A 23,960-nucleotide genomic window follows, 5' to 3' on the forward strand; every position below is an offset into this window, starting at 1 on the left:
CTCAGTCATGGAAACAGCAAATGAAAATAAATGCAGCGCTAAATATACATTATTAAAGGAAAAATAGAGAGAAGCATCAAATGGAAACAGGGGCCACTTTCTGACTTTGACATTGCCAACTGGCTCTCAGCTCTCTCTCACCTGGCATTGGAGTGGCAAAGCCACGGATGGCTGAGCTGCTTGTGAGTCCAGCTACATGTGTAGTACAGTCTTGTCAAAATCTGCTGATATTGATTTATAATCTTTTTACTTTATTTTTATATGGAAAAAGCTATTCTTTTATATTTAAATACATTTCAAGCCAAATACTAAGCCAAATTCTGAGAAAACTTGAAATACTAGTATTAAAATTTAATTTGTCACTGTCTGTTAGAATACAGTCTTTCATATTGTTATGTCATTAGATGATCCAAAATACTTAGCTGCATGTTCTGGAAGAAAGGGTATTGAAAGACACCTGACTTAGACTTGGTATCTTTCACAGGGTCCTCAAGGTCCTCCTGGTCTTGACGGAATGGTTGGCCCACCAGGACCAAAGGGAGAAAAAGTAAGTTTAATACTAATGTTGCTCCAATCCAGCAACAATTCTAGGCTTGAAAGACCTAAATAGTTGTCCTTGCAAAATAGTGTTGGTTGGCTTAGTATTTTTTTAATTGAATCCAGAAACTTTCTAATGGCTTATTAGAACATAACTCAAAAGGCATATTGAGCAATTTAGGCTATTGATGGGTATAATCTTGTTTTCTGCAGCATGCAATGTTCAAAATGTAGTATAAGGTATTTCGGTATGATTTGCTAATAAAAAGTTGGTCATGACTGGATTTAAACAGGTGAGTCTGTGACAAGAGACCTTCACTCTTTGTCCAGAATAGCACAAATTTATGAATTATTCACTACTGAAAACTCTCTGTGGTGCATGTATATAAGAGTTACAGGAATACTTCAAGCTTGATGCTGTGGCCTCTTCTCTGTGCTTCATCCTGGCTTATATAGGAGTAGGTCTGCTGACACAGCATATTTTATGCACTTACCTGCTAACTGCTGACTGCTGCAGTGCTGCTGCCCCTGGACAAGTTCTCTCTCCTCCAGCACTTGTGGCAGATCCAGCCTTGGAATATTTACATTCTTTTTGAATACTCCTAAATTATTGTACCATTTTCTGACACTCCAAAAATTATTGTACCATTTTCTGACACTCCAACAAAAATGTGGAGAAGACGACACAGGCCAGCAGAGAGCTACTGAGGTAGTCGAGGGCCTAGAGTGTATGACCTGTAAGGAGAAGCTGAAAGAGCTCAACCTGTTCAGTCTGGCAGAAAGGAGACAAATGGTATTCTTATTAGCTGCCTACCACTCTTTGAAGAGGAATTGCAAGGATGAAGATAAACTGTTCCTGGTAGCACCGGAAGTTACGGCAAGGGTCAGTTGTCACAAACTGTAGCTTCACAGGTTCTGGCTAGACATGATGACAGACTTCACTAGGAAGTTAGTGCATTACTGGGACTGAGAGGTCCCAGAGAGCTTCTGGACTCTTCATCCTCAGAGGCTTTCAAGACTTGGTCAGACATGCCGTGATTGACCTGATCTATTACTGGTGATTGTTCCAATTTAAAGGGTAGGTTGGATGAGATGGCTTTCAAAAGTCCTTACCAACTCCATTTCTATTTTTATGCCTCCCAAAGTTAAGTGACTGCAGGAGAATTTCTTTCTCTAGGAAGCTTCTAGACTTAAACGTGTAAGAACTTGGAAGCACAATCCCAAGTGCACATTGAACACTCTCATTCTATTTGGCAAATAAAGAAACAACTCCAAAAATAGAAATAACAGGAATATTGATGTATTTATTTATATTTAAATATCAAGATTTTTTAACAACGCCTTTGCATAATGAAAGATCTGAGTCGTGATTTTGAAAGGCCAAGGTTGGCACAGCTACAGAATACACAGGAATTAGTAACTATCCATAAAATGACAGTATGTAGAGTTGAACACTCTTAAAAAGCAGGCAATTGAAACCTGTGCCTGTCATTATCAGTGGTTTAAATTTTATGTAGACAAGCCCCCAGTTACCACACAGAGGACTACAAGAAGAACCTCCAGAATGCATGGAAGAGTGGGATGTAAAATCTGTTTGTGCCTTGGAGTGCAACTTTTTGTGCTTTTTTTGCCATTGCTTTGGAAAGAAATTGTTATTATAGTATTACTACTATTTAGAGATTATTTATTTTGCTCATAGCCCATGGGGACTTTTTCATATAAGTTCAGAAGCGTGAAGATGTGACACACAATACTTAGTTCTATGTGCTATAGATAGTTCAAATTTGCAGCAATAATTGAAATACGAGATTGCTTTCTGTCTGCATACCAGACCAGAGGTATTTCTTATTATATAATTCCTGAATAATAAAAAAAAGTTTCTTTTTAATGAAGAGATCTAGTATTCTATAGATATTTTAATTTAGAAAAAAATATTATGACTTTGTTGCCTAATGTTCTTAGTGTAAGTAATTAGGTTTGATTTTCTTTTACAGGGCGATCGAGGTCTTCTTGGTTCTGTTGGTCCAAAGGTAAAGAAAAAAAAAAAAAAACAACGATATTCAGGATAGTGGGATAGCAGTATCACTCAGATATAGCATGTCACAGAATTTAACACTGGAGAGGGCTGAAAAGTCTAGAAGATTATCACTGTGCAAAGTAATGAAGTAGCAAACCTGACTTCTCAGTTCATCAAACACAGATTTACATCTGCTTTTGCATGTCCAGTTTAATGACAGACTGATGTTTTGCTTTAGGGTGAAACTGGAATAACTGGATCAATAGGTCCCAAAGGACAAGCAGGAGCTGATGGGCCTCCAGGGAAACCTGGACCACCTGGACCTCCTGGACCTCCTGGACCTCCTGGACCCCCAGGTCCAAGCTACGGTTTGGGATTTGAGGTATTTTTCTGTTATAGGATCTGTTGTGACTATGGATCTATTTCCTTCAGAGAATGGGCAGTACAATCATACATGTATCTCATAACAACCACAGATACTGATCACAGATTAATTTGTTCCAGACTAAAATTTTTCTGTGAATAACCTACCATTACGATGCCCAGGGGCAAGTGGCCATATATTTGGCCATGTTTAGACCATGCAAGTGATGGAATTCCTCAAGCAATTTTCATAAAACTCTTCAGCAATACCAGGTTTCAGGTGCCATTATTGATACTCATATCATTTGCTAAAATGAAAAGTTCAAAGCAACTACTACACTACAAGGAAAAGCTCCTTTTAAATAATTTCTTTTTTTCATGTAAATAATTAAGACCAAAAATCTAAATATATGCTGACACCTGCCAGTATTAATTACATTTGAATTGCAGGTACTAATTAAATGCCTACTTTCCTGGCATTTGTGAAGCCATAAGTTTAGCTTATTTCACTTATGAAATTTGGCATTACATAGAACTACATAGTCAGTATAGTCAGGCTTATCAGCAGAATAAAAAAAAAAAAACGAACCTCACACGCTCTTAGTTTCCACCACTACAATTGTTAGGAAGGAATGGCATCAAATTTAAGTATGCAAACATTTTTAAGTGTACAAGTCCATTGCAATAACTTACACCTGCTGTAGAAGTTGTAAGGTACACAGCCTCCCCTGCATCAGAACCTACTTGGCTCAAAATGGGGGCAGAATCGCTGCAAGGGCTCATCTTTATCCTAGGCCTGGTATGAGTTAAAGCCGTGATTGTTTTTCTGCTCCATATTCATCTGCTGTGATCCTTGCAGACCCAAGTCTTGCTCCATCCCACCCCATTCACACTATTTGAAGAGAAGGCACATTTGCCTTATTACATTTACAAAGAAAATCCCTGAAATTAGGTATTTAGGTCAAAACTCTGCCATTTCTGATGCCTAAGACTCAGAAAATAAAGTTATCAGGAGAGAAGGAGATGAAAAAAATGTGAGTTCCCTCTTCAATGGACAAGAATACAGCTCTAATTTCACCACCAACAAGGTTCATCTGATCTTCATCCTGTCCAAGCAGCAGGGGCATGGTTGTCATTTCCTTGAGAGAAATCATCCTGTTAAAAGACTTGCTAGTTTTCACTGAACTTTTGGATGCAAACCCTTGCCATCTGTTAAGGCAGCTCTGTGGTCTGCCAGTTCGTTAGGGCTACACTACCTTTTGGTTGGCAGTCTGTTTATTGCTGCAAAGCTGTCTCTGAAAAAAAAAAAAAAAATCCTGTTAGCACTTGCTAGCATCTGCGATCAGCTATGTGCAAAAACTAAGTGGCTTTGGGAAAAGAAAGAGACTGCATATCCTGGCACTTGTGCTTGCCAAAAGAACAGTTTGAGTTGCAGAAGGTACCTGGTAAACCTATTAAAAACATGCAGATGTCAAAAACGACGGTATGTTGTGCAAAGCAGGCACCAAACACTCTCTTTAAGGAAAACTGTTGGCAGGGACAGACCAATTAAAGCACAATGAGAATGAAGGACCTAGAAATGCATCTCGCATTTTACCCTAAATCAGTGTATAATGGAACAGACGAAGCATACAATCTCAATAGATCTTCTGTTGGTATTTGACCTGCTAAAAATCCATAGAGGAATTAAACAAAAGACTGAGCAACAATCATTCTCCCATGAAATTTAGTTGCCCCCACCCTAGACTCCAAAAGTGAGATCCTGATCCCAACTCTGCATTGCTGCTTCCCTTTCACTTGTTGTTATGGGGTTGGTGGGGGAGGAAGAATGAGACTGGGATCCAGTTTTCACGGGATCATTTGATCTCTTCCATACCTTCAGCATTAGACTGTCATTCCACAGCAGAGTAACTTGATCTAATTGCTCTTCCAAACCTTTTCCGTACACTTTTCGTGGCGTATATCAGCCTTGGTGATATGAACCATTTCAAGATAATGAAGCAGAAAACTCAATATGCAAAGAGTCTTCTAATAGTGGTGAGATGAAACAACAACTCTCTTCACTTGGAGGTGAAGATTTGACTTTCCTCCCCCTGTTCCTCCTTCCATCTGCAGCCATTCATGGTGTTTGTTGGTCATTCCCACATGCTAGTGGCCAGTGTCCCATCGACCCTTCCAGGAGGCAATTTAACATATTAAAATGATGGAAAACTTTCCCCAGTCTGAAAAAAATGCTAATTTTCTGCCATTTTAGTGGATTAAAGTCGTTCACAGGAAAATTAGGGGATTCAACCTGTGGCAGAGATCATGAAAATGGAGACTCTATGCTGTGAGCAGGAGAGAGGAGTAAAGATAGAAGATTTTCCCTTTTCTGCAGAAGCAAGCCATTAAGTCATTTAAAACTGCAGCTGAAAACAAGTAAATCATTTCCTGCTGGCATAGTTCATCAAAATGGCTTACAGCACAGTCTGTCAAGCCCTGGAATAGGCATAGCACAACCACGTGTGACTGGAGAGGGGGATGAGGATAAAAGAGTGAGTTATGACAGTCTGAAGCTTTATTATTTTGGCTCTTTTGGAACTTCCATCTCATGGCTGCACTAACGTCAGAATAAGTCAGAACAAGTAGAGCTAGATGCAGGATGACACTTTCTATTTTGTCTCCTCCAAAACTCCTAGAAAATCTCCATAGAATATATGAATATTTCCATCAAAAGGAAAGAGAGGTCTATGTCAGAGAGATCTTTTTTAGGTGAGCAGATGGTCGCCATGATGGTCAGGGAGCAGAAATACAAAACCTATGGTTCCCTTATTCTGAAGCAACCTTCTAATACCTAAAAGCAGGTAAACATGAAGACACAGCCAAGATCTTTACAGTGGTGCACAGAGTGATGAAAGCAGGTCAAGCTCAAGAGCAGATGCCTTGCAAATATGCAGAACTCCTTTCTTGGTGCTTTCCAAGACTCAACTGGACAATGCCATGAGAAACCAGATTTTAAGTCAGTGTTGACCCTGCTATGGGCAGGAGGTGGGACTAGATGGCCTGCTGAGTTTCCCTTCCAGCCTAACTAATTCCATGATTTTGTGATAGAGCAGTTCTTTCAGCTCATAGTTGTTTCAGCCTGCTGCACTCTAGGCAAGAGTTCAGCATTCAGCCATGAGGATTAGGAAGGACCTTTATCTTTGAATGATGATTGCTGGTCTTAAATTTTCTATATGCCTACCCTGACTTAAAACAGTTAGGTAAGCATTAATAGTCATCACAGTAATTCAGTAACAAGTTGTTAAAGACGGATTAACAGAAAAATACTACTACAGTATACTTAAATATGGTGCTCTTTTAAAAATGTGACATGCTGTCACTTGTAATCTGATGCCCTCCAACCTGAAGTACCAGAAAAATGCTGTCAAAGTGAAAAGTCTCTAAAGACCGAAAGTTCTTACACTTTATAAAGGATCAACGTATTTGGTGTAACTAACTATTTTTCCTTTCAATAGGACATGGAAGGATCAGGGAGTATTGCTGTGTTAAGTGAATCCAAAACTCCTGGAACAAGAGGGCCAAAGGTAAGAGGGTGTTGGGGGAGAGAAGAATCTTTTTAGTTCTGTTTTCAAAAACAAAAAGTCTTCCTCTGCGTTTTGGAAACCTATATTCCCAGTCAGCAGTAGATCTGGAGTGGCTTCACTGCATGGGAGTCAGTTGCTATAGAATCACTTTGCAGTAAGCATGTCCTCCAAAGAAGCTAAATGTCATTTTTCTGATATCTTTTGGACCTTTCTGCTCTGGTATGTTTTTCAAAGATTATAGGATGAAATTAAGTTTCCTTGTATGGTCTTGTTCTCAGTTGTTTTTATCCCCTACAGAATTCCTTATTTCTTCTTTCAATTGTTTTTCAATTTATAGAAAAAAAATAGAAACTAAGATCTAAAACATTGTAATACTGATAATTAAATGTAAGTAAACCCACACACAAATGAATCTGTTCACTTTTCAGAATACCACAGGTGAAATAGGAGTCATTTTAGTAAGTACACATAAAGGACTGGAGTTGTAGTGTGAATTCTGTCTAGTTATTGAACAGATTGGAATTCTTATATAGAGAATAATAAAAAAGAAACCATAAGATTTGGGATATTTTGTATTGTTTTCATAATTGAACATCAAAGCTGATAGAATTTAGAGAGTCTACACATACAGAGAAAGGAAAAAAATAAGCTGTATCAAGATTAATTAAACTGGGGAGATCGCTGCCTTAGAGTATGAACCATGTCAAGATTTCAGGAAGACTCTAAGAGAAACTGGACATCTATAATAACAATATAACATCATCTTTTGTATTACAAAGGCTACACTATGTCAGTTAATATTTTATGTTTATGCTTCCTAATACAGGGCAAGCTGTGACTGATTCGCCATGGGTGGACACTGTGCAGTGCCTTTTTACTTATATTGAAAACTCTAGCCCTCACTATTGAAAATAAAAAGGAAAATGAAACCTAGCAGATGGGGAAAACCAAATCTGATTGATATTTTCTTTCTCGGTGGCTTTGACAGCTCAGTAGGTTGTACTGTTTCATAAACATTTCACCAGTAAAAATAACAAGCATTTCCCTCAAATATAAAATCAAATCTTTCCAGCTTTTTCCCACTTAGAAGTAATGAATTTGCATGACATGAAAGTAACCCAGGAATTAGTGTGGTACTATTGATTTAAAGACTGTGCCCTGTGCTCTGGGTGTCCCTGCTGGAGCAGGAAGGTTGGACTAGATGATTTCTCGAGGTCCCTTCCAACCTTGAACATTCTGTGATTCTGTGGTAACTGAAGTGAGTAGTTAGAGTTTGACCATTAAATGTTCATATTCTGAAACATCATTTAGACTTCAAGTTTTTCACACTTATATGGAAACAATTTCCTGGGAGAATGGATATTTTTTCTTCCATCACCTTCTCTCAGGAGATTTTTGTACTGTGGACAACTTTAAAACCAAACCAAAGGCCACATGCGCATTCTGTTCTCCAAAGATGATGAAGAGAAACTGTTCCTAGTAGCACCAGAAGTTACAGCAAGGGGCAATTGTCACAAACTGCAGCATGACAGGTTCCAGGTAGATGTCACGAGAAATATACTCACTGGGAGAAATATTCACAATAAAAAATATAACAAGAGGTCTAAAAACAAGTCGAAAGTTGACCTTTCTAACCTGTCTACGTGATAGCCTTAACTCAGGTTTGCTTTTATGGGAGGCATTGTTTCCAAGTTACTCTGCTATAAATACCAAAAAATTCCATCCAGCAGCTGAGCAAAGTTTGTTTTCCTGTTATCACTGTTACTCCCCAATGTTTGGGTTACTAAAGATGCAGAAGAACTTGCCTCTAATCACAAAAATGATTTTAGATACTTATTGGTACTACGTGAAAAGGGTACCACGTAGACACTGTGAAAACTCTAAAAGCTCCTGATTGTGCTATAGTGAAAACTAAGAATCTACTTCTAAGAGGGTTGTAATTAAAGGCAGCTGCTAGGAAATCAACTACAGTTATTTGTGCTATATTTGCATCTGTTTAATTTTTATAATGAGATTGCAGTTTCCTCAAAAAATGCATAATAACAGCTTTGATTACTGTTTTTTGTAATTAATAGTGATATAAATAAAGCATTAGGATTTGATGGATAAAACTTTATTTCAATCTTTGATGAAAAAGTGCTCATCATGTATTTTTCTGTTGGCTCAGCTTCCTACATAAAAATCATATGTGTGTGTATATATATATATAATCATAATTTCCATGATTTCTATGATATTTCTCCCAAAGATCAGTGATGAAACAGGTGTTTTGCATATATTTTGTTGGTATTGGTTTATCAGTGTTTCATCTTCATATTCAAGATGAAGATGACTTGATGACTTTGTTGAATTTTCTTTTCCATTCTGCTTTCTAAAATGATCTAAAATGGTACAGTTCATCTTGACATGAGAGTAGTAATTGGCCTGCATCTTTGGCATCACCCCATGGAGATAAGAGAATAGTTTGCAATCCTCAATCTTTGGTTCAAGATAGTTTTAAACCTGGAAAGAAAATGCAGTGTTGCCTCCAAACCAATAGCTTATCTTCATTCTCACCAAGATGACAAAAAAAAAATAAAAAAAACAGCAAACCCTTGAAAGTAACCCCTTGCAACAAAAGCACTTACATGTTTTGCTTTAATCTTGTCATGACATTAGCTATTTTAATAATATATTGGAATTAAAGCTATTTTTCTAAGAGCAAAATCTTCAGATCTTTGCATGATAATAAAGAGCAAGTCACTATTAGAACAACAATTTTTACTGCATACTACAGGTTGCGAACCTTATGTTTGTAACTGTTGTGGGTTTCATTTTGTTTTTCTTTTATAAAACAAAAACATATGAAATTCTGTAACCAGTAGATTCACTGTGATTTTACAGGGTTCTGCAGATACATGGACAGCATGGACCATTTGTACCAAAGGTGCCCTATGTAACAAAGAGCACTTGAAAGCTCTCATATCATCCCTTAGCATAAATTTTTGATTTCCTTATTCCCAACATTTGCCTTTTTGGTTAACATATATATATTAACCAAGTATAGGGCAAATTTTGTTCTCTTTCACATGAAGTATGAAATGGTATTTTAGATTGCTGTAATGCAATTGATTATTGCCATACATTACTGGATAGGGTATGAACAGAATTATTTCACACTTCCACCTGAACACCAGGGAGCTGTTCCAAGGGATCTGCCTCACTCATGGTACATTCATTTCATTTTGGGGGGAATTTGGCAGTTTCTCTGTCATTTATACAACATCGTTGTGTCTTCCAATGTGTGCAATTGAAAGAGAAAGCTCCAACTCTTCTCCTTTCAAGAGTAGCAATTAGATATCTGGAAAACACTTGATTTCTAGGGTCTTTCACAAAAAGATCTGGTGCTAGGTAGCTCCTTCTTTTAATGCTGGAGAAGATGAGCAAGGGCGGTCTTTGCACTAAAAATACATTTCTTGTAAAAAACTTACTATCTTCCCCTAAGTAGAAAGACTGTTTTTTAAATGTGGGTTTTTTTTTCCACAAAGACTTTAGAAAGGAGTCAGTATTTGGGATTTAGCGATTGGAATGGGCCTGAAAAAAAAGCTATCATCAACCTTTGACCAAGAGACTTCACAACAGCTTAGTTTTTGGTTGACAAATCTTGAGTCATCCATCTCTCAAATCATGGAGACACAGAAATGAAATGATTGTCTGTTGCCTGACATCTTACACAGCTAGGTACTCTACAGCAAAATTATTATAAAGTGGCTGTAATACATTATCATTGTCATGGGGGCGAATTTTACACCCACTTTTCCTGGTTATAATTGACTTCGCTAGGCAACAGTGGCAAAATACAACAGCCACCCACTTTCAAAAAGCAAGAGCTCATGCATCACATGTTTATAGTTTAAGGTACAATTAAATTATGTTTCATATAACCTTCATCCTTCAAACATCCCAGACTAGTAGAGTTGTCAGAGCAAGCTTGTTGCAACCAAAGTTCAACCTATTTCCTAACCAATAAATACAGATCCAAAATCTGCTTTCACATTCGTTATTATGGAAAGCTTTTTTTCTTAGAAAATACATAATAGACAGTCTTCCTGCATTCATGAATATAAACATTCCTGAAAGACAAAACCAAGAAAGGCTTTTCAACAAGTAAAATTGTAACATTTTATGCAATGATCCTAACTCCTTATTACTGTTTATATTCTTTATCTCCGCTGAAATGGGGTAAATTACGTATTTGTTGTCTGTAAGGAAATCAAGAAATTCTGCCCACTAAGAGCTAGAGCACTGCAGAACCGGTACCACAGCTATAGAGGTGCAGTATTCAACACGTTGTTCACGTTGTAATACACTGCCTTGGTAGGGGAGGAGGATGTGGAAGTTCAGAAAGAACTTATTTACCTTTTTTGAAGGAAAACAGTGAGTGACTTGTGAAGTAACGATCACTGTGGTTTTGGAAGATCTTGGGAACAGGTGTGCATCCATATGCAGATTTCAGCCAGGGAAAGAGAAGGTTCAGGCATATGGCTTAGTACAAACTCAGCAAAAGTAATGCATAGTGACTAGAAGATGTTGGTGGCAACTGGAGGTTAAGCCTCTCAGAACCAAATCCAAAAGCCTGACTCTACAGAAAAAATACTATACTTTTGACCAGTCATTTTGCCCATTCGGTTCTTTTATTTTCATGGAAAGTAACATGTTTAGAATATGTGTAATTACAGTTCACTTTAATACTTAAATTCTACTGTGTCTCTGTTTCAGGGTGAAGTAGGTTACATTGGCCTGCCAGGTTCAAAGGTGGGAAATTCATTTAACTTGATCTAAAATTCAATAAGTTCTTTCCTCCTCTTAATTTCCTTCCTTCCTTTTATGCACTCAGGTGATAATGAACATTTCTACCACTGTGAGAATATTAAAGTCCAGAGAGATTTCTCTAGAAAAAAAGAAAAACACTTCTAAGATGAACTGTGATTATCAACAGCCAGTGTAACGCATTGCTTAAACTTCTGTTTAAAATGCAGTTAAAATTGCCTTTAAAACCCAGTTGCTCAGATGTGTAATACCATGCTGTTTTGAGGCCATTTTCTGCAAAATTGAGAGGAAAATCGACAAGTTTTATATAAAAAACATAAAAGTTCCATGTGCCTCTTCATCCTCATTCTCCTGGTGTATACCTGGCACTCCGTTCCCAGGCATTCCCCCATTACAACCTTTGTGATACAAGAGCAGATACATGCAGTGCCATGCAGAGGACGTAGAAGCCCTTCGTGACCCCCATGTGGTGCTCAGCACACAGGTTACTGTGGTGGCCTATTTGTGTGCTAGAACCTGCCCACAAGTGGCTACCTGCCCCATGCACAACCATACGGGAGGCACAGGGTTAGGTGTTGGAAGGACCCTCTTATGGTCATCTAATCCAGTATCACACTTGAAGTATGAGGTCACCAGCACTAGATAAGGTCAGCAATGCTTCATTGCTCAGTAGTCGTAAGCACCTCCAAGGCAGCTCCACAAGCATTCCGGGTGTCTGGTACTGGAGCCTCATTATCCTGCTAGGAAAGACAGATGTCCATCCATGTATCTTTAAATCTGTAGTTTGTCCTAGTTGTCTAACTCCTTCCAATGCCAACCGTGCCTGTGTTGAGTGGAAGTTCAACCTGCTGCTCTGAATCAGCATAGCTGCTAACCATGAAATCTCTTCAGGGTGGAAAGCAGGGTATTTATCCTGGTTAACACCGGGTTAGTGCTGAAGCCAGGGCCTTCCTCTCCATTCTTCCCCATCAGCATCCCTATATAGCCTGAACTGGGCTCCTCCTGGACGCAAAGCCAAAGCTGCTACATAAGTTCATATGGCTTTTGCTCTCACTGAGTGACTTGGGTGCCTGGAGGAGAAATAAGCCAGCAGAGGGTGGTGCTAGGGTAAAATAAGATTAATTAAAAATAAAATAAAATAAAATAAAATAAAATAAAATAAAATAAAATAAAATAAAATAAAATAAAATAAAATAAAATAAAATAAAATAAAATAAAAAATAATGTGAGGCAGCACTGAAATCAAAATTTGCTCTGTGAGACAAGCTACTATGAATTGACCCTTCTGCATGCTGAATATTTACGAGAGTATTATTATACCCTTCTAACAGCATCTGCTTGTTTATTAAAAAAACAAACACAACAACAACAATACAACAGGACTCTGCTTCCCATAAATTCCATCTGCTATACATATTTTGAATTTTACCATTTCACAGAGATAACTGTCAGCATGTTAATCTGATGCATTTATGCATTGTACAATTGTTTTAAAACCTTTTTTTAAAATAATCTGAGTTTATATATTAGTTTCTTACTTGAGTTATTATTTCTGCAACTGCTTTGTTCTGTGGTCGGTGTTTGAGTAATTATTACTATTCATGTGACAGACACATTTGAAAAGCTTGCAGATATTGTGAGTGGTGTGACTGTAGTATTTTTTCTAAAAATATAATCTAGCTCTTTAATCCTCAGATAGAAAAACTAATGACAGTCCTAAACCTAATAATAGATAGAAGCACTGAAGAAACTGAAATTCATTTTACAAGTCACTCCGGTACCTAGATCCTCTTAGCTTTCAGAGGTAACTTTTATGCTTCAATTGTCTGTAAAGTGAAAATTAGAAGGTTTCTAAAATTACATTTTATCTTAATAAACTGCATATTTATTGCTGAGCCACATGTTTTGCTGATTACATAAAAAAATAGGCATAATAGAGGAAATCTGTTCTCAATGAGAGACACATTTTTATGCTGGTGATTTTGTAGTGAGGCAAAAGAAAAGATTTTGAGTCTTAGGAATGCTTAATTTGAATTTCTTCCATCACACCAAAAATGCAGCAGAAAAGGCCATTTGACTTATGCTTTAAAGCTCTGTTCTACTACTGCAGAGTATTAGAGAATTCCCAGTCGTTTTATTGGGTCAGATCCATCAAGTTTAATTTTCTATCTCTATCAGTGACCAAAAGCAGATGCTTAGATACAATATGATCCTAGAAAAGGGCAAATTTTACATTATGATTGCCTTGAGTTACCCTCACAGTCTTTCATTTTGTGACATAGGGAACTCCTCAGACAGAGATGGTTTCTGTATTAGAAATATCCATAGGTGCCTTTGGCATGAACTTGATGTCTGCCATGGAGCTCATGCAAAACTTTTAGTGGCATCTTGTGGCAAGGTGTTCAATCAGTTTAGCTACACTGTGAATTAACTCTTCTACACCTTTTTTGATATGATGCTCTCTACTTCTTGCATCCTGTGTCCCTCCCAGAGTGGTGTAGTCCTGCTTATATGAGACTAAACACTGCATGTGAGGAGGAACTTCTTTCCTGTGAGCATGAGAGAGCCCTGGCACAGGCTGCCCAGGGAGGTTGTGGAGTCTCCTTCTCTGGAGGTTCAAAACCACCCAGGAGCCCTGTGCCCTGTGCTCTGGGTGTCCCTGCTGGAGCAGGGGGCTGGACTAGATGATCTCTAGAGGTCCCTTCCAACCTTAACCATTTTGTGATTCTGTGAGCACAATTTCAATTGAATAATAGTATTTCTGTTTTGGTAGGGAATGCCAGGTACAAATGGAAGACCAGGTTTTCCTGGCATCGCTGGGCGTCCTGGAGCAGTGGTGAGTTGTGCTGTTTTAGTCTGTGATCATCTAACAGACTGGCTCTCAAACTCATGTCTCAAGGATTATCTGCAATACTCACAGCACCTGTTTTTACTCTGTGGAGAGCTGAGCCTGGGTTTGTCCTACTTAACTTGGAGCAGTTATCTGAGGCTCAGGATATAGGAGAAGAGTCTTCCCTGCATGCCTCACTAGCAAAGAGTGCTGCCTACATCCCCAAGGGTGGTACAAACTTTTCAGAGCTCCTTTTGTTTTTAATTATTTAGAAATAAACTCTGATTTTAATTAGAGGCAAGCCAACAAGCTTGATTTTAATGTATTTCTCCTGAGCAGGAATCCCAGGGACCTTTAGCCAGAACATCCTGCTGCTCCTTCCCTCCCTTCTGCCTCTTCCCTAGCCCACTGAGCAATCCCAGACACAATTAGGGTGGTTAATACCAATGCAGGAAGCAGCAGCCAGGGATAGCTGATTTCAGTGAACTGCCTTAAGGTGTGCTAAGGGAGGTTCAGGTTACATATTAGGAAAAATTTCTATATAGGAAAAGTGGCCAAGCATTGGGACAGACTGCCCAGGGAAGTGATGGAGTTACCATCCCTTATAGTGTTCAAGAAATGTGTAGATGGGGCACTTAGGGGCATGATTTAACAGCTATGGTGTTGAAGGGCTTCTGGTTGGACTTGATGATCTTGAAGGTATTTTCCAACCATAATGATTCGATGATTCTGTGAAGGAGTTTGCTGAGTTAAACTCTTACTAGTGAAGTGTTGTTTTTCTGCTCCTTGTCATTCATGAGCTCTGTCAAAGGTAGTAGCACCATTTTCAAACTTCAGATCCTCAGAGTATATGAGATGAAATCAGGTGAAACTTTCTGTAGTTTGATGGAGAGGATCCGTGCTAGTGCTTACTACATTTTGTAAAATTAGAGAATCTATTTTCTAATGTTTTCTTTTTAAATCAGTTAAATTTGTTTTTATTTTCATACGTAGGGCCCAAAAGGGGAGAAGGGTGACCCAGGACCTCAGGTGAGATTGCATGGATTTCATTCTTGTTGAGAAACCTACTTGAAATGTATTGTTTATTAAATGTGCTTTCTATCTGTAATGCTCTTGAAATAGGGTGAACCAGGACAGGATGGGACTAGTATAGTGGGTCCACCTGGACCACCTGGACCACCAGGACCAATCATAGGTATACCTGAGGTACGTATGGTTGTTGAGAATCAAAGGTCTTATAACTTAGCTTGAAATGAAGATGATACAAGCAGTTAGCTAAATGGTAATTTGGAAATTCTAGTGTTGATATTCAGGTTATAAATCCACTCCTCAAAATAAAATATCTCAATATGTCTCTAAATCAAACAGATACATCTTGAGAAGATGAAGTAGGAAGGAAAATGGGTAAAGAACTTAATAGAATCGTGGAGTGATATTGAGAGCTTCTCTTGAACTCTACACTTGATTCTGCAGGAGTTGTGAAAGTTAAATAAAAATCAGCTAAGAAATACAAAACTGGGAACAAAACAAGGCATCTGAAGTGCACCAGTATATAGGAGGGAGATGCAGCCCCTTGTACTCTCTGATGGATATCCACTTTACACTCTACAAAGAGCCACAGCCTTTGCTGTGGAAGCAATAACTAGAAGCATCAAAGGGTAAAATGCTCAGTGTTCATACAAACTATGTCCTTTGCTGCACATATATGTGCACAGATTTATATACATGAGCCTTTCCAAAAGCAGTACTAGTTAGCACTCATTTCAAACTGACAACAAAAATCTTAGGTAGTTGTCTTAATATGAGATCCTGATATGACAATCTCTTTATGTTTGAGAGCTGGGGATTCCTAGCCAGGCAGATTCCTCATAATACTGCACATAACTATAGTCAGAAATTACTTCTGATTACAAAGACTGAAAATACCAGGCTACCAGAGAAATCTACATTTCTGTGGTTGGACACAGACATTACAGGAAAGCTGACTTGTACATTACATTTTCTGTTGATAAAAGGCTTCTACTTAGGCTTCCACATGTAATAGCAAATAAAGCACAACTTGACATCCCATAGATCATGTAATAGTCCCAAAGGAGTTTGTTTGGTTTCTTCTTACTTTGTCATGTGCAAATGTCATCAGAAATGTGGCTCTAAGGTCTTGGATGAACAGAGGTACAGAATCACAGAAATATTGCCTGGAAAGAACTTTTGAAGTTCATTTAGTTCAAACGCTTGCTCAAAGTGAGACTGTTACTAGCTCTTGCAATGTTTCTGTTGGAGTTTCTGGCAATTTTCTCAATAATCTTGAGGGGAAAAGGCGGCCAAGTGGCAGAGATGTGGTGTAAAACTGTGATACTATGATTCTATAGTCGGATGTTCTCCACTACATCTGCATTACTAACCAGAATGCATCCTTCTCTAACTACCTTAGAGCTTAAGAAGTAGGCTCTTTTATGAAGTAAGGTGAACTTTTTGAAGATGATTGTTTGGCTTTGTGTACATTTGTTGCACATAGGTATTGCGCAGGGTTACAGCAAATGCTACCTGTCCTCATATGCTTCAAAACCTATCCATTATGGATATCCACATAGGATGCTTTATTGTAGCCCAACCTCATATTTTGAGAAATATAATATGAGAACTCAATTCTCATATTTTGAGCATTTTCATGTATGCAATAGATGAAAGTGTAAACCACATCAATTGCTTCTGGGCTTTTACCACATCACAGTAGTTGAGCACTGTATAGAAATAAAGTGACTTTATTAAAAGTAAACTAAAAAATATATATTTCTGGTTGCCATTTTTCATTTGTAGTTTAAGTACAAGAAGTAAATGGAAGTCCTGAAGAAAGACTAATCTACCTGCGTTCTTTCTGTATTTATAATAGTGGAATATTTGTGCTCCTTTCATAGGAGGATGAAAGTGTGCTTAGAATCCATGTAGACAAGTCATACTAGAAAATAATTGTTTCTTCATCTCTATGACAGTGAAGAAAAGATGGAAAGAGTTGTCTTTACTGTGTAGTCAACACTTTCTGATGTGCAGTGTTGAAAAGTTACACTTCTGCACTGTTGCTATCAAAGCTGTTTACACATCCAAAATGGGAGGTAAATAACTACATACCTGGAGCAGGCTGAAAAGGCCTTTTTTTCCAAATGATCTTTTTTTTCCCCAAAACATAGGGTTTGTACCATACATTTTCATGTATTTTTCAGCACAATGTAACTCAATAAGCTTTACTGACTCTCAGTCACAGTTTCTATTTGCAGCTAAACTCTAGTTATAAGATATAAGAAGTGCTTGGTCTCAAGTGCAACAAAATCTTTGGGATTCTTTCCACTGACTTCAGGACAGTTTGGGTTGAGCCCAGACAGAATGAGTACTGAGTAATTCCATACAGAAAAGACTGTTTAAGCGCAGGGCTGCTGGAATTCTGCCACCAGCTATAGATAAAGCAGAACAATGGCAGCAGCAGGATTCTGCTACTACTGTCATTAAAGCAGTAGCTCACATCCTGCTCCCTCCCTGGGACACGTAGGGCCTGGAATGTAGTGGAACTGGAGGTATTTGCTACCCAGGAGCAATTCATTGGAGAGCTCATGCAGGCTAGGTGCTCAAGTGGTGATAGTAGAACTTAGACTGTTTTCTGATTGTTTCAGTGATAGTTTTATAGAGTCATCTGTAGCATGTGAGGACAGGGAGTAGGTAGCAGCACAGACTGAAGGGTAACAACTTTCATCTACGTAAATCATGAAGCCCACAGAACCTCAAAATAAGAAAGCTGACCACAAGCTGCCATACTTGAGATGCCGTGAGTAAGACTAGATGTGACCGATCCAGTCTGTCCTCTGTTGTGTCCTTCCTCACATTCCAGATTAGAAAACTGCTATTCAGGTGCTTAACATTAGAAGGCACCTTGGGGATCGTTTGGTCAAGTCTCGTGCTCAAAAAAGGGATAGCTCCAAAGTTAATACCTGCATTCCTAAGAGGTGTTACAAAGGGTCATGATCTGATGGCATTGATCGGGATTTACTTAGATGCAGAGGAGATAGGCAGATTTCACAATCCCCTAGTGACAACATGCTTATTCATGTACTTCATGGAACCCCCTGGCACCTACAGAGAAACCCTGGAGACATTTTCTTTTTGCTTAATGGGAATGCACTGCTGTACAGCAAACCTAAAGCTGAAATGGATAGAGTGACTTATCTGCCAAACAAGTGGATTAGTTCAAAGCTTTATGGGGAGTCAGTATTTCTGAATCCAAAAGAAGGTTAGATTAACACACAATAAAGGAAACTGTTGGGTGTAAGAGATGAAATGAACAACTAGAAAAAAATGGAGTAAGTATCTCTTTTCACTTACAACATCAATATGAGACATATATCATCCTTAATTATAATGGATGAGTACTTAAACCTACTTAAACCAGAAATGTCTGTTAAATGTCTTCATTAACAACCTGGATGATGTGATGGAGAGCGCTCTAAACAAATCTGCAGTCACCAAATTTGAGGCGTGGTCAATGTTCTGGAGGATAGGGCTGCTATTCAGAGGGACCTGTCTGGCTAGTGTTTTGTGAGACTGAGTTCATGAAAGTTTTAAAGTGCTCAAGAGACCTTTACATTCAAAATGTAACACAAGCACCAGTTGCATAGCAAAATCAATTATAGAGACCATTCTTTGTTGCCTCATTCATATTTCTTCTACCCATAGGTACAAAACAGGATGTTTTAGTTGTGTGTGCATTTCCAGAAATGTATGTCTACTCCAAATAACTGATTTAACACTTGAAATAATCTGTTCCTTATCTATCTTTCTAGCTACTACTGAATGATACAGATGGAATTTTTAATTCGACTGCAATTAAAGGATTGGTTGGGCCCCCAGTGAGTATATGCTGCTTTATTAAATGTTCAGACTTGCTCTGTCTTCAGTTTCTCCTTCTGAGTACCATTCGGTACCATCAACCAGTACCAGTTAATATGCCTCAGATATGTGTGTGTAGCTCCCACTAACTTGCAAGAAGCTGTGCAGAAGTGCAAAACAGCAGAAATGAATCTTATATGAGTAATGAATTGTATTCATCTTGTATGAATTAATTGTATTGAAGAAAACAGCTGAGGAGATTGACTTGGCTCTGGATCTGAACTATATGTTCCAAATGACAGAAATGGAACTGATGCCAAAATAGGGACACAGATTTATGTTGCATTTTCCTTCCATTTTTTCTCTTGTTTTTCAAGTCATGAAATGTTTTATTATATATGTGTGTGTGTGTGTGTGTATATGTATATATATATATATATATAAAAGACTTCTATTAAATCTATGATTAAGAATGCAAAGCTCCAGAGTATGAGTTTTGTCTCACAGCAATCAGAGTTGGGTATGTAAAGCTGAAAATTTCATGGGAGAACCACAGGTGTGAAATTTCAAGCTCTGCTTTGCAGACAGGATTTTGTCACAGTTCAGTCAAATATCTGAAATTCTGGATGTTTCTTGGTACTGGTTTCAAATTCCTAGGGATAGGTCCACAGAGAAACTTATCTTCTTTTTGCTATCTAGTCTAAGCAAACTTATAGTGTAAGTGGCCGGATAAAAAAAAATATATTTTCCTTTGCAAAATTTTACTCCCTAAAGCTAAGCATCATGCTTCACAAACAGTTCCATTTGCAGAGTTTTGTTTGTGTGTTTTATCTACTTTCATGCTTAATTTATATGCTAGGTAAACTCAAAAAGTAAGCCCAGTTCTCCTCCTCATCTTCACTTCTTGTTGAAACAAGGAAGACCAGAATGTGTGCATCTTCTAACAGAAGTGACTCTACATAGCCAACATAGTGAAATGTTCTACACACAATCTAGTGGATAGAATTTTGTCATCCACAGAGAGCCAGTAGCTCAGTGGCCAAGGTCGAGAGGACTACTCTGTTCCCTGTGATGGACACTAGAAAAGACTCAAAGACTGAGTTATGATGGAAATTATATGTGTTTGATATGCGGAAAATGTCACCTTTCTTCTGCTTTTCCTGTCCCTTAAGTTTGAGAAGTCCCAGAAAAAAATAAAACAAACCAAAAAATGTATCAGGGCACTGTGGATAGTTTTCAAGCTACCACTAGCCGAAAGAAATTCTTCCAGTTAATATAATAAATCAGTTAATATTCACCGCTTAGGAGGTACATGTAAATTCCACTCTGTTTTTCAAATCCGTAATTTGTGTTTGTATGGGGGTTTGTACATTTTTCAGGGGCCAGATGGCAAGCCAGGTCTACCAGGATTTCCTGTAAGTATTATGTTCCTGGGATTAAAATACATATTCTTGAATGTACTTAATATTTTAACATTTATGTAGTATAGAATTAATACAAAATCTGATAAACTGTCATATGGGAGAACATAGGGTGTTTATACAGTCAATAGCATATTATGGCTGTGATAAAAATGAACTCAATGTTAAGACCTTACTGCTGTTTAGATGTAGGCACAAGATCTCAGGATCCTTTCTCTATTGCCTAACTCAGAAAAAAGCTGGGAAAGCTGATAAATGATGTTGACAAAATGCTGGCAAATTGCCTGAAGTTCTACAGAAGGTTGTTTACTGAGTCCTGCTTATTGTAGACTGCACTGGAAACCAAACAAAAAAAAAAAAAAGTAAGCAAAATAGTTTTAGTTAAAAATGAGTTTGTAAGATTGAGAAAGTGATTCAATGAATTTATACTCTCTGTCATTGAAAGAATTTCTACAGATAAAAAAGTACCATTCTTGTTCTTACCTCAGCTCTTTCTCTACCTCTTGGCTAATGTAGAAATCATGTAAACTTGAATTTGATTCTCGATGAGTGAAATTCTGACCTGAGCCAAATGTTTTCTTCACATAAGATAAAAAAAAAAATCTTTTTTTTCTTTCCATACATAAAATCTATGTTTTAGAGAAAACAAAAAAATAACAGTTCCTTAAAACTGTACTTTCAGAAATTCTGAAATTCAGTCCGGCTGAATGAAGTGAGAGAGAATACAGGAGGGAGGAAATAACAGAATTTTAGGCTGAATTTCCACTTTTGCTAATGTTTGCATTTTTGCATCCATGAATGTGTGAATCTTCTACATTGGTGAAAAACACCAGGGCATTCATTTTGTTGTTTTTAACAGATTCTCCCAATCAATGTTTGATTTAGGTAATAAACACAGCAATCTAGTTTTAAAATTTATTTAGATTACAATCACAATGATTTAAAGTTCAAAATTTAACATTCCACCTATTTAAAATTAGATCTATTTAAATGGCCCAGCTCTATATTCTCAGGTAGATCGCACCACAGGTTTATTTATGTAATTATTTTTACTTAGGGCCCTCGGGGACCAAAAGGAGATACTGGCTTACCTGGACTTCAAGGACCTAAAGGACAACGGGTAAGAGAAAATGAGTAGGGAAAAGTGTAAACTGCCAACAAATATTTGGTGTCATTGCGAGTTTTATAGTTTTGATTTTGATAGGGACTAGGCTGTTAATAAATTTATGTGAAAATTTTTCTAAATCAAAGTTGAAAGTGCACTAAACAAAATACCTTGGTATCTTGCTGAGAGCTGGCGTTCGGTCCCAGTATGGAAATTCTGCAATGCAGTGTGCACTTATCGGAATAAGTCTGCATAAACATTAAACATGAGGTGACCTTTTCTTGCAAGCTGATCATCTGTGCTGACAGCCTGGGATCCTAACTGAAAGGCCAAATATATAGGGATGATCTTTTCCTCCTCCTGCCTTAGCGCAAAGGGCTTTGCCTACAGAAGCATATTGCAGTGTTTCTGTTCCCAAAGAAAGTGTAAGACCTGGGGAACTCTTTCCTCCAGATTCTTTCTCTTCTTTCTACGCTATCAGGTTTACACCATAGCACTGCCAAGATACGACTAATTCTGTTTTGTAAATAGCACAATTGTTGTTTCATTCTTTTCCCCTTCTCCTCCCGCTGAAGGAGGCAGGAAAGAAGGACAAATTATTACAGTCTTGGTGATAAGAGAAACAAATCACTTTCCTCTTTTTTGTGTGTATGTTTGTAAGTAGTTGACGTCACTTTCTCACAAGTAATACAGGTTTGGGAATGGTTAATTGCAGTTTGAAATGAGATTGTAGATGAACATCAGCTTCGGTGCTTAGGAAGAAACATCCCAGCCCAGAAATGCCAGCCCTGTTTTGGCACAAGGATTCCTGTTGTTTTACCAAGTGTGTAAAATCATCAAGCTCAACCTTAATACCAGTGAAGTCCCTACTGGCAACAATGCAAAACTGTGCGGTCATTACATTAAACACACCAGTGACATGATGTGCCTCAGGCTGATTACGAGGTGAGAACACCAGATTATGCTAAGGATAAATAACCACAAGAAGAAGAGTGAAGCTGCATACCAATTTCACATTATAGTGGTTTTATCTGACTAATCTGTCACACTTTGAACAGCAGCATTGCTGCTTCAACATTTGCTGCTTCACTGACAGCTGTAAAATACTTTGATAATTGCAGGGTGAAAAGGGAGAACCAGGAGCTCTCGTTGCTGCTGATGGATCTTTAACTGAATTATTAGGAAGAAAAGGACAGAAGGTGAGCTAACACTGCTTTGTGTTCCTTGGCCACCATGTTGCCAGCAACCTCTGCTAGATTTTGCATAGATTCCCTCTGTCATCTGTGTGTTTATCTCTAACAGGGAGAAGCTGGAGCAGTAGGACAGGCGGGACCAATGGTAAGAGAAAACTGTCTGAAGCTGAGTGGATTGTTTTTCCGTTTGGTTTGGTTATACAGATATTACCAAATGCAAGAGAGTCTTAGCTTGTCTTTACTTCTGAACAGAAGTGAAGTATTTGTGCTTAAGTAATACTCATGTTTAAGGACAGTCAATGTCCTTTAGAAAAAAATGTGGTTGGTATATATGTGGTACTGTAAATTACTAATTGACTGGGGATTTAAATTCAGGTCATACAAATATATCTTTTTTTAGGTCAACAGTGAAATATCTTGAAAGTTATGATCTTACACGACTTACAAACTGATAGAGGGGGACTCTAACTGCTGTCTTCTACTGTCTGAAATGCAGCTTAATATAGTTGAGCGTATAGACAAGGTGATTTAAAGGAAGTCCTTGACAGCAGTGCATTCAGTGATAATGCTGCAGGGGAATTTGGCACTCATAACCTGTCTTAAGACTTTGTTCTGTCAGTTCCTCTTCCTGCTCAGACTGTTGTGCTGAACTGTCCAACTGCAATTCAAGTTCAATTCAATCTGTTTTTCACACTAGTGAAAGCACATGAGCATTTGCACGTTAAGGAAGCTGTCATAATAAACAGAAGTGGGTGGACTGCCTAAGTCAGAAAAATGTAATGAACGATCTCCAAAAGCTTAAGACTATAAAAGATTACAGGCCACTGCCATTTCAGTAAAAACAGCTGACATTGAGGCAATGGATGTCAGTAGTTTCAAGAGTTCATGTTCAGAGGACCCTAGGATGGTGCTAAGGCTGGTTTTGTGAGTATTTAAGTGATACTAAGAGCACTGGGCCTCTTCTTATCTTTGCAGTAGTGAAACAGTCTGTATATCACCTAGAATGTAATTTTCCCCAAAAACCTAAAAGCCAAAAAGAATCTATTTGCCAAAGAAGTCTTGATTGAGACTTCCAGGTATCTACTCATAGTACTGTGAGGGGATTGTGAAATGCTGTTTTCATCCTTCATGTTCAGAAAAGAGAGCAGAGATCTCAGGGCAGCTGCTTTTGTTCTCACTGCTAGGCAGGACCTGAGACATGAGATTACATAAAATTTTGCTGTGTCTTCAGCCCTGATAACATTGAC

At 38.1% G+C, this 23,960-nt stretch overlaps 1 protein-coding gene across 1 annotated transcript in view; it reads left to right on the forward strand.

Moving 5' to 3' along the window:
* The window catches only part of COL15A1 (collagen type XV alpha 1 chain), a 115,199-nt gene that overhangs the window by 68,642 nt on the left and 22,597 nt on the right, over positions 1-23,960 (forward strand). The window contains exons 10-22 of the mRNA XM_026046158.1: positions 495-547; positions 2,532-2,567; positions 2,793-2,936; positions 6,415-6,483; positions 11,242-11,277; positions 14,066-14,128; positions 15,116-15,151; positions 15,245-15,328; positions 18,949-19,014; positions 20,374-20,409; positions 21,473-21,535; positions 22,642-22,719; positions 22,823-22,858. Of these exons, the coding sequence (XP_025901943.1) occupies positions 495-547; positions 2,532-2,567; positions 2,793-2,936; positions 6,415-6,483; positions 11,242-11,277; positions 14,066-14,128; positions 15,116-15,151; positions 15,245-15,328; positions 18,949-19,014; positions 20,374-20,409; positions 21,473-21,535; positions 22,642-22,719; positions 22,823-22,858 (800 nt within the window). The remainder of the gene's footprint in view (positions 1-494; positions 548-2,531; positions 2,568-2,792; positions 2,937-6,414; positions 6,484-11,241; positions 11,278-14,065; positions 14,129-15,115; positions 15,152-15,244; positions 15,329-18,948; positions 19,015-20,373; positions 20,410-21,472; positions 21,536-22,641; positions 22,720-22,822; positions 22,859-23,960) is intronic.

This window comes from Nothoprocta perdicaria, unplaced genomic scaffold (genome assembly GCF_003342845.1).
Source record: "Nothoprocta perdicaria isolate Ctin4 unplaced genomic scaffold, notPer1 scaffold_422, whole genome shotgun sequence".
In the NCBI taxonomy this organism is placed as follows: domain Eukaryota; kingdom Metazoa; phylum Chordata; class Aves; order Tinamiformes; family Tinamidae; genus Nothoprocta; species Nothoprocta perdicaria.